Source organism: Trypanosoma conorhini, assembly GCF_003719485.1.
Source record: "Trypanosoma conorhini strain 025E chromosome Unknown Tco_14.4_contig_00454, whole genome shotgun sequence".
Lineage (NCBI taxonomy): Eukaryota > Euglenozoa > Kinetoplastea > Trypanosomatida > Trypanosomatidae > Trypanosoma > Trypanosoma conorhini.
In genome coordinates, this window is record NW_021704539.1 from 1 (window position 1) to 11,477 (window position 11,477).

Sequence of the window (11,477 nt, forward strand, 5' to 3'; positions counted from 1 at the left end):
GTTCTTTTCTTTTCTGTCCCGCGCTTTTGTTTCCTACGCCACCTTCGCCTTCATTTTTTCACCCCATCGCCGTGCAAAGAGCGGGGTGAGGAGGGAAGGGCGGCGCGAAAGGAATATTGTATTCCTCACGAATAAAAAAAGGAGCGGGAAGTAGTAATAATAATAAACGGAGGCAAGAAAAAAAAAGAAAAGAAAAGATCCCAAACCGGGAAACAAACAAGCAGGATGGAGGGGATGCAGCGTGGGGCGGAATCGCTGGTCCCGTTAGTGGGGGATTGTGAGCTGGCGCTGCAGCACGCCACCAGCTACGAGCCACCCATGTACCTCTTCCCGGAGTTACTCCCGAAGGTCCCGGAAGGCACGGCGCCCTTTTCTGTTAGTGACGCGGTGTCGGACGCGGTTGACGTGGAGGCGTCATCCCTTAACATTGCGGAGCTGTTCCATTTGCCTCCGATGGAGCCGCGCGAGGAGACGGGAGGTTCCCAGGCGGGGGATGCAGATGTCGCCAAGGCGGCCACGCCTCTTGCGTCCCCCGCGCCCATGACGACGTTGGCCGCACTGTTGGCCGCAGATCGCCTTCAGGTGGCGGGTCTCTCGGCGGAGATGTTGCAGCGAGGGAAATTCTCCTCTGGCTCCATCATAGAAGAGCTGATGAAGCTCAAGGATCGTGCACAGCTGAACGATATTGAGGCGCAGGCGATCATGTCAAACCACTTCATTAACGTCCTCGCTTGGCGGACATTGATTGAAGTCAACAATCAGGCCATGACAGCAGGCAAGCGAGAGCCCACGCCTGAGTGGCGTCGCGGTCGCGTACGACCACGCGAGGAGGCGACGGAGGAAGTAGACATTGGTGCGATGCAGCCCTCGGATGACCCATGGAGCGCCGATATTGATCTGCAGCCTGGGGTCTTTGTCTCTGCTGCTGAGCAAAATGTGGAACAACGGATCGAGCTTATTGACACGCTGACTGCCCTTTACCGTCGTCCATGGCAAACTCTGCAGTCGCGCGGAATACAGACGGAAAGGTTTACACCCGGCTCCATCAATGAGACAGCGCCCTTTGTGGACCCTGTCAAACTTCCCGCCGCCATGCTGGACCCTGTGAATGACCTTGGATGGAAACCCTCAACTGTAGAAGAGGCTCCAACTAATTTCTGGGAATTAAGGCTGACTTCGTCCAGTACTGCGGCCTCAGAAGTGATTCCGTTACGAGGACGCTTCCTGCACTTTGGCCGCAACGCTGGCGTCACAAGTGCCGCGCATGGTACTGTGACAAACGTTCATATTGGACTCTCCGCCTATACAAACCACCCTGAATTTATCTCACCCCATCATTTCTCGCTTGCGGTGTTTCCAGCGAATCCCAAACGGGTCGCCGGCGAGGCGGGCGCTGCGGTGAAGCATGAGTTGGATGGCAATGGGGAAACTGGTGAGGAGGGCCAATCCCTCTGGCTCATGAACTATGGGCGTAACGGCGTTCGCATTGCTGGGAAGCAGTGGACGCTGGGAGACATGGTCCGCCTGGAAGTTGGAGACGTGCTTCAACCCACCGATGACATTCGTCTCGTGGTGCTTGGTGGAGGCGGCTGCGGCGGCGCAGTAGGCGAGGCATCGCCGGCCGAGGCCACGCCCGCCGCGAAACCCGAGGTATTGCTTGAGGAATACATTGGAGCAGCCACGGAACGAGCTGCCGCACAAATTGCCACTTCAGCGCGTTCGTCGCCTTCTTCTCTTGAGGCTTGAGGTGCTGTTGGAGCGGTTAGCATTTACCCTGATTTGTTGCTTTTTTCCCACCGCCACCACCCGTTTGTCTGTTTTTGGTTTTGGTTTTGCTTCTGCTGTGTTGTTCGCGCTGTTTTCCCCCCTGTGAAAAATCACCTCTCTCTCTCTCCCTCTCTCTCGCTGTGGACTTCTCTGGCACCACAGCCCGACGGCTGCACATGTTTCCTTTTTCTTAATAACAATAATTTTTTACCCCTTTGTTGTCATCATTCGCGTTTTTTCTGTCGATTTGATTTCTGCTCGCTTGCATGAGGAAGTCAGCTAACGATGGGGTTCTCACTTGCCAGCATTGCGCAGGCGCTGCTTCTCTGCCTCAACGCCATGGCCATCCTGTCGGAGCGGCGGTTCCTCTCGAAGTATGGCCTTGCCACAACGCCAATGTCAGAGCAGGGTGGGGATGCGGGGTATGTGCCGCAGTCGTTTGGCGCTGGGGACGCCTTTGCGCGTGTGCCGCCGACCTCCCCCCTGAAGATGCAACTCGCCTTCCTGCTGAGTAGTGTACGTACCTTGTTGCGGTTGCCGTTGATCCTCGTGAACACGGCGGTTATCATCTTTGCCCTTCTGTTTGGCTGAGTTGCGGCGGGGCGGGGTGCATATTCTTCCGCGCTGCGCCGTTCCGGTTGAACAGTGAAAGATTTTTGTGTCACTGGGCGTCTGACTCGGTGGTTTGAGCTTCGCATACCCATCTGTTTGCTCGCATATTCCAAAGCGCTTGGCGGAGGATATGTCACTCCCCTCCCACTCGAGTGGGAACTTGGGGTTTCTCCAGAGGTCTGTGTCTGTGTGTGTCTGTGGGCGGAGGCACTTCGATTTTATTCCTTCCTGCCTGCCTCTCTTTTTTTTCGTTGCCGTTGCCATTGCTGTCTTTTCGCTTACCAGAGGCGGTCCCATGTCTGCGGAGAGCGGCGGACTTCCCTCCATCGGCGCCAAGCCGCGCATGGGGAAACGCAAGGAAAAACTCCAAATTTGGAGCGCCGTCGCGCTGCAGCAGCACTTCTCGCGTGGGGCGTTGCTGAGTAGTGTGTTGCCGACGTTAGAGGAGGCGCCGCCGCCGCTCCCTGGCGGCCGGCTGACGCTGGCACAGAAAATGGGGCTTGTTCCACTGCCGCCGCCGGCCCCCACGGAAGAGGAGTGGACGAGAATTGAAGGTACTGCGGTGCGCCGTAACCTCACGGTGCCGCTCGGGGCCAATGCCTGCTGCATCTGCCAGGAGCCTTTTTACGCCACGATGGAGCAGGGACAGGTGCTGCTAAGTTGCTCACACGTCTTCCATGAGCAATGCTTTCGCCAATTTGAGAAGCTGGCGAGGCGGTCGCGCGACAAGTTGGATGCGACGCCGCTCTGCTGCCCTGTGTGCCGCAGCAGCCACTACCACAAGCGCATTTTTTACGCGGGTCAGGCCATGGCACAGCGGGCAGCAATTGTAAAGATTCAGGCCTTTTTTCGCCGCGTCCTGGCACGCAAGGCGTACGTGAAGCTGCGACTGGAGAGTGACAGCGAATTCTCTGGCGAGTACGCGCGAGAGCGGCTGGCACGGCTGTCCAACACGTATGCCGCGTACGCTGAGCGCCGTGAGCGGGAGCGGGCCAGCATGTTAGAGGGCATCGACCTCCGTCTGCAGCGCGCGCTTGCGCAGTGCACAACGAGAGAGGAGTGGAATGCGCTGCGTGCGCGGGCGTATGCGGCGGCGGCGGCGGCGGGAGGCGCGTTGGACTGCCCCATCTGCTTTGGCGCAATTGAGCGCAACCCACACGCCGACGACTCTCAAAGGGGCGTCACAGGAGAAGATGTCGTTGCGGCCTTTCGACGCGAGTACGATGCACGCATGGCCCAGCGGCGTGCCACAGAAAGCAAGAAGAAAACGTCATCGCAACTGCCAGGCAGGCACACCAGGCACGTCACTATAAAAGCGCAGCCGGTGTCGACTGAAGGACATCCAAGCACGTCTGAGGCACGCCCTTCTCAGGAAACAAACCCGCCGAGCCCAGCCCGCAACACGCGTGCGGGATGTAGTGAGCCACCCGCCTCGCAGGTGGGAGGGCCGCGTTATGGCATCTTGTTGAGTTGTGGGCACTGCTTCCACGATGCATGCCTCTCTGCGTTTGAGCGCTATACTGAGATGAAGGCGGTGGAGAAAAGTGATCTTGTACTCATCCCTCGTTGTCCACTCTGCCGCTCAGCCTATGTGAAGGTGGATTACTAGTCCTCTCCAGCAGGCCGAGACACGTTTTCTCTCTATTTTTGTCCTGCGTCTTGTGTCGCATGCACCTCTGTGACGATGTACAAGAGGTTGTGCACCGAATGTGCCGGGTTTCCCCTTGGTGATATATATTACTGTTGTTGCTATTGATGCTGCTGCGGCCTCTTTTTTTTCTTTTTCTTTTTGCTGAGGCTTCCTCCAGCTGGCGTGCACGTGGATGCCTGCGGCAATATGTACACACGTTCACCACGCGGCTTCTCTCTTGCCTGTTCTCACACATACACAAATGGACACACAAATTGGGAGTTATTCCGCCCATCGACGTTTCGCTTTGATTGCCATTTTTTTTTATTTTTTTAAATTTTTTCTTGTTGGTCCAACGACTCTGCGACAGACGCAACAAGAAGCAATACCATGCCGGGTGTGGACTACTCGAAGTGGGACAAATTCTGCGACAGCGATGACTCCGGCGGGGACGAGGGAGCGAAGAGCGGGAGGCCGTGCGTGACGCGGCTGCAGTACCCATCACGCGTCACGGTTGGCCCGGGCGGGGTGCACATGGAGGCGTCACCGCCGCTGGCGACGGCTTCCCCGTTTACGGGCGGAAGTGGTGCCGCTGCCGCTGCCGCCACGGCGCGCGCGGATCCTGCGCCGGGTGGGAAACCGCCCTCGCAGCAAGGCGCCCCAAAGGAAGTGAAGGACGACGCCGAGGCCGAGGCCGAGGAGGATGAGATGATGTACAACAACCTGACGCGCAACGGCGGGCGTGAGCGGGATTCGCACCTCTGGTCACAGACACGGGACACCGCCTCTGTGAGTTTTATACTTCCCTCAATGGCCACCAAGGCGAAGGACATAGTGAACTTCCGGTTGTGCGCCGAGGAACGGCCGGACGGCGGCTCTGTGTGTGTCTTAACATTTAGTACGAGGGGCGTCGAGGAGGAGCGCCGATGCGTCTTCAGGTACCCTGTGAAGCTTGACAGCGACGTCGTGGAAGGGTGCTGGCAGCTGCACTCGCTCCCGAGCAGGTCTCTGCGGCTGATGGTGGTGCAGCTCGTCAAGGAGCCGGTGGCGGTGGGCATGTCGCTGTGGTGGGACCGATGCTTTGTGACGGACCGGACCACCGTCGACACCCGCACACTCGCCGACAGAAGCGGCGCAGAGGCGCTGCGGGGAGAACAATTTCAGCGGGCCTGGCATCAAGCCCACGAGGAATTCAAGAAACGAATAAAAGAACCGCACGGCCGCCCGCCCATTATTGCGGAGGAAGAGGAGGAGAACTGCAATTGAGTGAGGGGCTTTCCCTGCGCTGAAGCTTTTCCTTTTTTTTTTTCCGTTTGCCTTCTCTTTTCTGGTTTGCTGCGTGCGGGGTATTCCTGTGCCTCCCCCCACCTCCTCTTCTCTCGCATCGTTTAACCTGATGGTAGTGGCCGTGAGGAATTTGGCCGTGTTTTTTTTTTTGCTTCCCCCTCAGTGCTGGGGCGGGGGATGAGTGCCGACCGCGTCTTCTCGGAGGGCGATGGCGCCCCATCGTTAGCGCTGCAGATTGGCGGGGCGCCGCTTGCCGACGTCCTCGCCGACATGATGCGGCTGATACGCTCTCAGGCGGCGGAGCTGGCGACGCTGCGCCGCACCGCGGAGGAGGGGATTGCCCGTAGCGAGTGTGGTTTGAAGCGGCACGGCGAGGTGCTAAATAGCCTCTCTGCGGACCTGCGGCTTCAGGTCCGCCCCATCCACCACCACGCTCAGCCGTCCATGCCAACCATGGCGGATGCCGTGGCGAATGTGGAGTGCCGGCTTGGGCGGGTTGAGCGGGCAAGGAAGGTGGAGCTTGCCGAGCAGCTCAGTGAGGTGACGGCGAAGAGGCTTATAGCCACGTTTTACAACCCCTGGCTGCTCCACCGAACGAGGCGTGTCAGGAGTTATTTACTGCTGGCAGACACAAGGAAAACCATGCTGCGGCGATACTTGCGGCGATGGAAGCGCTATGTTTCACTCCGTGGGAGGCAACTGGCTCGGCGGCGCCACCTCACTGGGCTCGTCGCGGCGCAGGGGCGGCGGTTGTTGCTTAGGTATTGGTGTCAGTGGATCCACGCTGCGGCGTCCAAGTCACAGGCGCGCTTGCAGCGGCGGATTTCCGCCGCCGCCGCCGCCGACGCGGTGCTTCGCCTCACCTGTCGTGGAATTGCACGACGCTACCTGCGTGCCTGGGTGCGGTTTTCAGAGTCCACCAGGAATGTCAATGGCCGGGCCCGTGGGGCACTCCTCTTGGAGCAAAAAACGGCTAGGCTTCTGGCAGGGGGCTACTTTCGGAAGTGGATTGACACCCACCGCCGGCGCCGTATCCCCGCAATGCGTCTCAAGGCGTTGGATGTGCTGCGAGTGAAGCTATGCCGCAACCTGGCCAGCTCCTACTTCAGGGCGTGGCGCGATATTCTTCCGCACCGGCGTCAACGGCGTCGTATTATCCGTCTCATTCCGCATTTGCATCACACCAGCCTCGCTGCGTTGGCGCGGCGCTACTTTTCTCGCCTCTACGCCTTTCGACTTGTGCGCCGTGAGGCACGCGTGGTGGCGACGCTGGAGCAACGCCTGAAAGCGCTTAGCGAAAGAGCCGACGGACTTCAGCGACAGCTGGACATGGGCTTACACACCTTGTCGCATACCAACAGTGTTCTTGCCAGGGTCGTGGACACAGTTATGATTGCCGAGGAGCCGTGCTCCGCCCTGCAGACGCTGTTGCAAGATGAGACGGTGATGAATTTACCGACAGTGCCCTCAGTGGGAGAAACCGAAGGCCATCCGGAAGCCTCGTCCTCCCCACTCGCTGCGAAGCCTCACAGCTGCGGGGAGTCAGCGCCTGCTACGGGGCCGGCGCAGCAATCGAATGATGAGAATCGCTGCAGCAGTGCGAGCGAGGTGCTTCGGAGCCTGCGTGCTCGTCTAGAAAAGACGTACAAAGTGGCTAGAAACGAAGCGTAGTAAAAGGCCTGAGTGTGTATGTCTATACCACTAGCCCTTGCTAATGCTATATGGTTGAAAAACCGAAATGACCTCATCTCGTTTTTAGTTCCCTCTCAAACTCGTTATGATAGCTACTTGTTTCAGCTGCCCTTTATTACTATTGTTATTCGTTCCTTAGATGTGATTAAGTGCAGCGGGGCGAGTGAAGTTACGACGCATGCCGATTGTGTTTTGCGTGGATCTCATCACCCGATGTACCCCGCTTCTTCAGCGGTATGTTGCGCAACATGCCGCCACGACAACTCGGTCGACTCTTTTTATATGTCTCGCCCGCTCCTCTGTTTCTTTTTTATTTTTATTTTTTTTATTTTGGCGCCTTCTCTGCGCCTTTGTACCCCTTCTCCCCCGCCCGGTCTGCCTTGTAGAGCCGTCGTGCAAGTCCAAAAAGCGGGGAAAAGTTGGGGGCCAAGGCTGCAAATGTCGCTGACGGCGGAGTTGTTTGGATCCCCCGGCCCGTCCTCGACGACGGCGGGGGTGACGCATGCAGCCGGCGCCCCGAAAGGGGCCTCCGGTTTATTCGAGCCGGTAAAAAAGGCCGCCTTTGATCTCTTTGCGTTGGCGCCGCAGGTGAAGAAAGCCACCCGGAAGGAGAAGCAGCGCCTGCGTTTGCAGGAAATAGCTGCGCCCAGAAAGGGCACACACAAGACCGATGACGCGACGGAGAGGGACGCTGAGGACGACGTCTTCAAGACGGTGCTCCTCACCGAGGAGACCAAGGAGCGGGCCACCACCGAGAAGCAAAGGAAGGCGTCTAAACAGCACCTGCGGCATGCACTCCATGATAACAAGGAGGAGGAAAGCCGCACCGTGTTTGTTGGGAATCTCGTGAATGACGTCAAGCGGCGAACGATAGAAAAGGTTTTTAAGAACTGTGGGACGATCGAGTGTGTTCGAGTTCGGGCGCAGGCGCTGGAAAGCGGGGAGGAGGAAGGCCGTAGCAAGGGTAAGAGTGTGGGCCGTGCCATACGTGTGCTGCGTGGAGAGATCAAGAAGGGTGACCAGTACAGTGCGGTGGCGTATGTCTTGTTTAAGGACGGGGCGTCTGTGGCGAAGGCGCTGGAGCAGAATGGCGTAATGGTGGACGGGCGCCACATTGTGGTCACTGCCATGGACGCTGAGAGCCGGGCGTACGCGCCGGAGACGTCTGTATTCATAGGCAATATCGCCTACGACACAAACGAGGAAATGGTGTGGAATTTCTTCCTGGAGAAAGGGGTGGGAGACGTGAGACGCGTTCGCCTCGTTCGGGATCGTGACACGGGCAGCTGCAAGGGGTTCGGCTACGTCGAGTTCCACGCGCCTGCCTCCGTGTCGCGGGCCATTGCTACCCGTGGCAGTCTGCTGAACGGTCGGGAGGTGCGAATTGTCCACGTGCAGAAGTCGAAAGCCGTGACCGCGACGAAGGCAAGCCGGCGGGAGAAGCGGAGGCGGGAGGAGCAGGCCACGACCAACCCCCTCCACGGCGGCGGAACGAAAAACAAGAAGGCGCGTCTGGAGGAAAGGGGTCCCAGGCGACAGGCCAACGCGGAGGGGGAGTTTGCGTGGATGGGCGTCGTGACGAACCCGCGCAAGAAAATACCAAAGGACCTGCGACCGTTAGTGGAGGGCAAAAAGAGCCGCCCCTCGTCAGGGCCGCGAGCCCCGGTGAAACGCAAGATGCGTAACCCAGAGAAATAGCGTGCACCCGTCTGCGCGGCTCACTCTCTCTTTCTCTTTCTCTCTCTCTGTTGACTGGGAGGACGAAAAAGAGAGCGGGGCGGGGAAAAATAATCGTGTAAACCCGCGTAAAGGTGCCTACTACGGATATACAACCGGTGGGCGGGGAGCCATGAAGCGAAAAGAAAAAGAAGATGAGATGAACCATTTTTTTTTTCCTCTCTCTCTTTTTAATATAAAAGAACAAAAAAAAAGACATACAGAGACAGTGTGTGCGTGTGTGGCATGCTCGGTGTGTGTTAAAGGGAAGATGGGGTTGCAGCGAGGGCGTAGGTAGTTTGTTTTTGGCCTTTGTTCTTGTTGTTTTTTCTCTTTCTCTTCTTCTCTCGAATGGGCTTCGTTGGGGGCTGAGCCGCAAGGGCGATGTGGCGTAGGTGGGGTGCCCTGGTCGGTGTTGTCGCCGGCATCTCGGGTGTGGTGTTGGCTTCACGTGTGTGGAGGTCACGCCGTGGCGCTAACCCCCCGGATGCTGCCTTTGCCGCCAAGTACGCCGCAGTTCTGGGGACGCAGAAGGAACTCTCCGGCGAACAGCCCGTCAAAGACGCCAGAGTAATGGTCTTCTACGGGAGTACTTCTGGCAGCGCCGAGGCCTACGCCAAAGGCCTTGTGACGGATCTGAAGGGGCGCGGTGTTGCGGCCGCACTTGTGGACCCCTCCTGTTGGGATTACCTCGACCAGTACAAGCTGCAGCGCCGCCATCAACAGCGCCTTTTTACCTCGGGCACGGAGGGGAACCCGCCCATTCTTGTGTTTGTTGTCGCAACGACGGGGGAGGGCGAAATACCCGTGAACTTTTTTCGCCTCTACGCTGAAATGCAGGCGGCCTTGGAGGCGGCAGCCGAGAGCGGGACAAAAGCGTTTGATGGTTTAATGTACGCCGTATTTGCCCTGGGCGACAGTTCCTACAAGTACTACTGTCGAGGAGGCGTTGAGGTGAGGCTGCTCTTGAAGGCGGGTGGTGGAACGGAGATGTTGCCTGCTGGCTTTGGGGACGCGCGTAACCCGCTGCAGGACGACGTCTTTGACGCATGGCAAGAAACCCTCATGGAGGCGTTGGAGGAGCAATGCGGAGTGGCATTGGCGGCTGGCTCGGATGTCCCGCCCGAGCCACAGTTAGTATTTCGTTTTACGCCTGATAAGCCCACCAGTGCGTTGCCGTATCCGCCCCCACCGTCCCTGCTGGAACCGTCGATGCAGTATCCGGCGCAGTTTAAAGTGGAGGCAAAGACGCCACGTACCGCGCGGCGTGAGGATGGCTCTTACGTCCTGCACTTGGTTTTAAATATTGCGGGATACACGACGAGTTATCAGGCCGGCGATCATCTGGGCATCTACCCGGTCAATCCACCCGCGGTGGTGGAGGCGTATCGACGACAGTTGAAGATAACTGAGGAAGCCTGGGCAACGCCGGTAGAGCTCTGCACGGCTGCCAACGCACGCGCGCGGGCCTCGTTAAAAAACTCGTTTCCTGCACGTGTTGCCTTGCGCACCGTGTTTGAGCGCTACTTGGACTTGTGTGGAAGGCCCCGTAAGTCGCTGCTGCGAGTGTTGGCGAAATATTGCTCGGACCCGGAGGAGAAATCCTGCTTCATGGAGTTGCTGCATGGAGGTGCAAAGGCAAATGACGAGGATGGAGCACGAAGCATGACAGCAGCAGCAGCAGCATCTCCAACGCCATCCCTTACTTCTGCCTCCTCCTCCTCCTTCTCTTCCTCCTCTCATTATCGCACTGTGCTGGATTACCTGAACAGGTTCCCCAGTTGCTGCTGTATGCCGGTGGGGCATTTTTTGGAGATGATGCCGCGGATGCAGCCACGCTTCTATTCGATTGCGTCCGACATGCTGACACACCCCACCACAGTGGAGGCATTTATTCGTGTCCTTCCCGATGGATTGAACTCGCGCTACCTTGAACGCATTGCTGCCGGGGAAAAGATTACGGCGTTTATCCGCAAATCAACATTTCACCTTCCCGCAAAATGCGGTGAGCGGCCGGTGCTGATGATAGGTGTTGGTACCGGCATTGCGTCTATGGTGGGCTTCTGTTACCGGCGAGAGGCATTGCGAAGGAAGCAGCCAGCTGCTGCATGTGGGCCGATGATTCTTTTCTTTGGGGCGCAGCGGCGTGCGACGGAGTATTTTGTCAAGCAGGAGTTGCAGGGTTGGTGCCTCCATGGCGAGGGAACACTTCAGGCCGCCGACGCGTCCCCTTCCTCGTTACTTTATCTGCTTGACGTCGCGTTTAGTCGCGACCAGCCCGAAAAGTACTACGTGACGCATCTTGTCGAGAAACACAAGGAACACCTCAGGCAGCTGCTCACCTCGACGTCGAGGGGCGGCTGCCTCATTTACCTCTCAGGGGACGCCGCCCGCGTGGCGAGGAGCGTGGACCAGGCCTTGGTGAGGCTCCTGCAGGGCGCCGGCATGACGCGACCTGCGGCGACAAGTTTTTTGCAAAAAATGGAGCAGGAGCGTAGGTACATGAAGGACGTCTACTGAGCGCGCACGCACGCGCAGGAGCTTCACCCAGGCAGTGCGAAATAATAAAAAGGAGAAGAAAAAAGAAGGCGAACGCTGCAACGATGGAGTTGTTTTCACGCCGCTCGCTACTGCATTATAAAAGGGCCCGCACGCAAAAACAGTGTAGAACCCGAGTGAGTGACGCATGTGCGCCTCTCTTAGCTGTGTGTGTGTGTGTACTCCCCCCCTTATTTTTTTTTGGTAAGGGTGTGTTTCGCTATTTTATCTCCTT

The 11,477-nt window shown here is 58.0% G+C and overlaps 7 protein-coding genes across 7 annotated transcripts, besides 6 other annotated features; all 7 read left to right on the forward strand.

Annotated features, from left to right (window-relative positions):
* Positions 1 to 225: 225 nt before the first annotated feature.
* Tco025E_06602 (uncharacterized protein) lies at positions 226 to 1,746 on the forward strand (the record flags this gene model as incomplete). Its single annotated transcript, XM_029373477.1, has 1 exon — positions 226 to 1,746. One exon carries the CDS (start codon positions 226 to 228, stop codon positions 1,744 to 1,746), a length of 1,521 nt encoding a protein of 506 aa, XP_029226429.1.
* A 135-nt stretch (positions 1,747 to 1,881) lies between these two features.
* Positions 1,882 to 1,907: a microsatellite.
* Positions 1,908 to 2,052: 145 nt separating this feature from the next.
* Positions 2,053 to 2,358, forward strand: Tco025E_06603 (uncharacterized protein; the record flags this gene model as incomplete). The annotated part of the gene is made up of 1 exon (XM_029373478.1): positions 2,053 to 2,358. One exon carries the CDS (start codon positions 2,053 to 2,055, stop codon positions 2,356 to 2,358), a length of 306 nt encoding a protein of 101 aa, XP_029226430.1.
* Positions 2,359 to 2,674: 316 nt separating this feature from the next.
* Positions 2,675 to 3,988, forward strand: Tco025E_06604 (RING finger protein 32; the record flags this gene model as incomplete). The annotated part of the gene is made up of 1 exon (XM_029373479.1): positions 2,675 to 3,988. The coding sequence occupies one exon, from the start codon at positions 2,675 to 2,677 to the stop codon at positions 3,986 to 3,988; it is 1,314 nt and encodes a 437-aa protein (XP_029226431.1).
* Positions 3,989 to 4,326: 338 nt separating this feature from the next.
* Positions 4,327 to 4,358: a microsatellite.
* A 41-nt stretch (positions 4,359 to 4,399) lies between these two features.
* Positions 4,400 to 5,275, forward strand: Tco025E_06605 (Low complexity protein; the record flags this gene model as incomplete). Its single annotated transcript, XM_029373480.1, has 1 exon — positions 4,400 to 5,275. One exon carries the CDS (start codon positions 4,400 to 4,402, stop codon positions 5,273 to 5,275), a length of 876 nt encoding a protein of 291 aa, XP_029226432.1.
* A 25-nt stretch (positions 5,276 to 5,300) lies between these two features.
* Positions 5,301 to 5,337: a microsatellite.
* Positions 5,338 to 5,473: 136 nt separating this feature from the next.
* Tco025E_06606 (uncharacterized protein) lies at positions 5,474 to 6,967 on the forward strand (the record flags this gene model as incomplete). Its single annotated transcript, XM_029373481.1, has 1 exon — positions 5,474 to 6,967. One exon carries the CDS (start codon positions 5,474 to 5,476, stop codon positions 6,965 to 6,967), a length of 1,494 nt encoding a protein of 497 aa, XP_029226433.1.
* A 323-nt stretch (positions 6,968 to 7,290) lies between these two features.
* Positions 7,291 to 7,320: a microsatellite.
* A 106-nt stretch (positions 7,321 to 7,426) lies between these two features.
* Positions 7,427 to 8,686, forward strand: Tco025E_06607 (putative RNA binding protein; the record flags this gene model as incomplete). Its single annotated transcript, XM_029373482.1, has 1 exon — positions 7,427 to 8,686. The coding sequence occupies one exon, from the start codon at positions 7,427 to 7,429 to the stop codon at positions 8,684 to 8,686; it is 1,260 nt and encodes a 419-aa protein (XP_029226434.1).
* A 19-nt stretch (positions 8,687 to 8,705) lies between these two features.
* Positions 8,706 to 8,735: a microsatellite.
* Positions 8,736 to 9,002: 267 nt separating this feature from the next.
* Positions 9,003 to 9,048: a microsatellite.
* Positions 9,049 to 9,088: 40 nt separating this feature from the next.
* On the forward strand, positions 9,089 to 11,224 carry Tco025E_06608 (NADPH cytochrome P450 reductase B; the record flags this gene model as incomplete). Its single annotated transcript, XM_029373483.1, has 1 exon — positions 9,089 to 11,224. One exon carries the CDS (start codon positions 9,089 to 9,091, stop codon positions 11,222 to 11,224), a length of 2,136 nt encoding a protein of 711 aa, XP_029226435.1.
* Between the last annotated feature and the right edge of the window lie 253 nt (positions 11,225 to 11,477).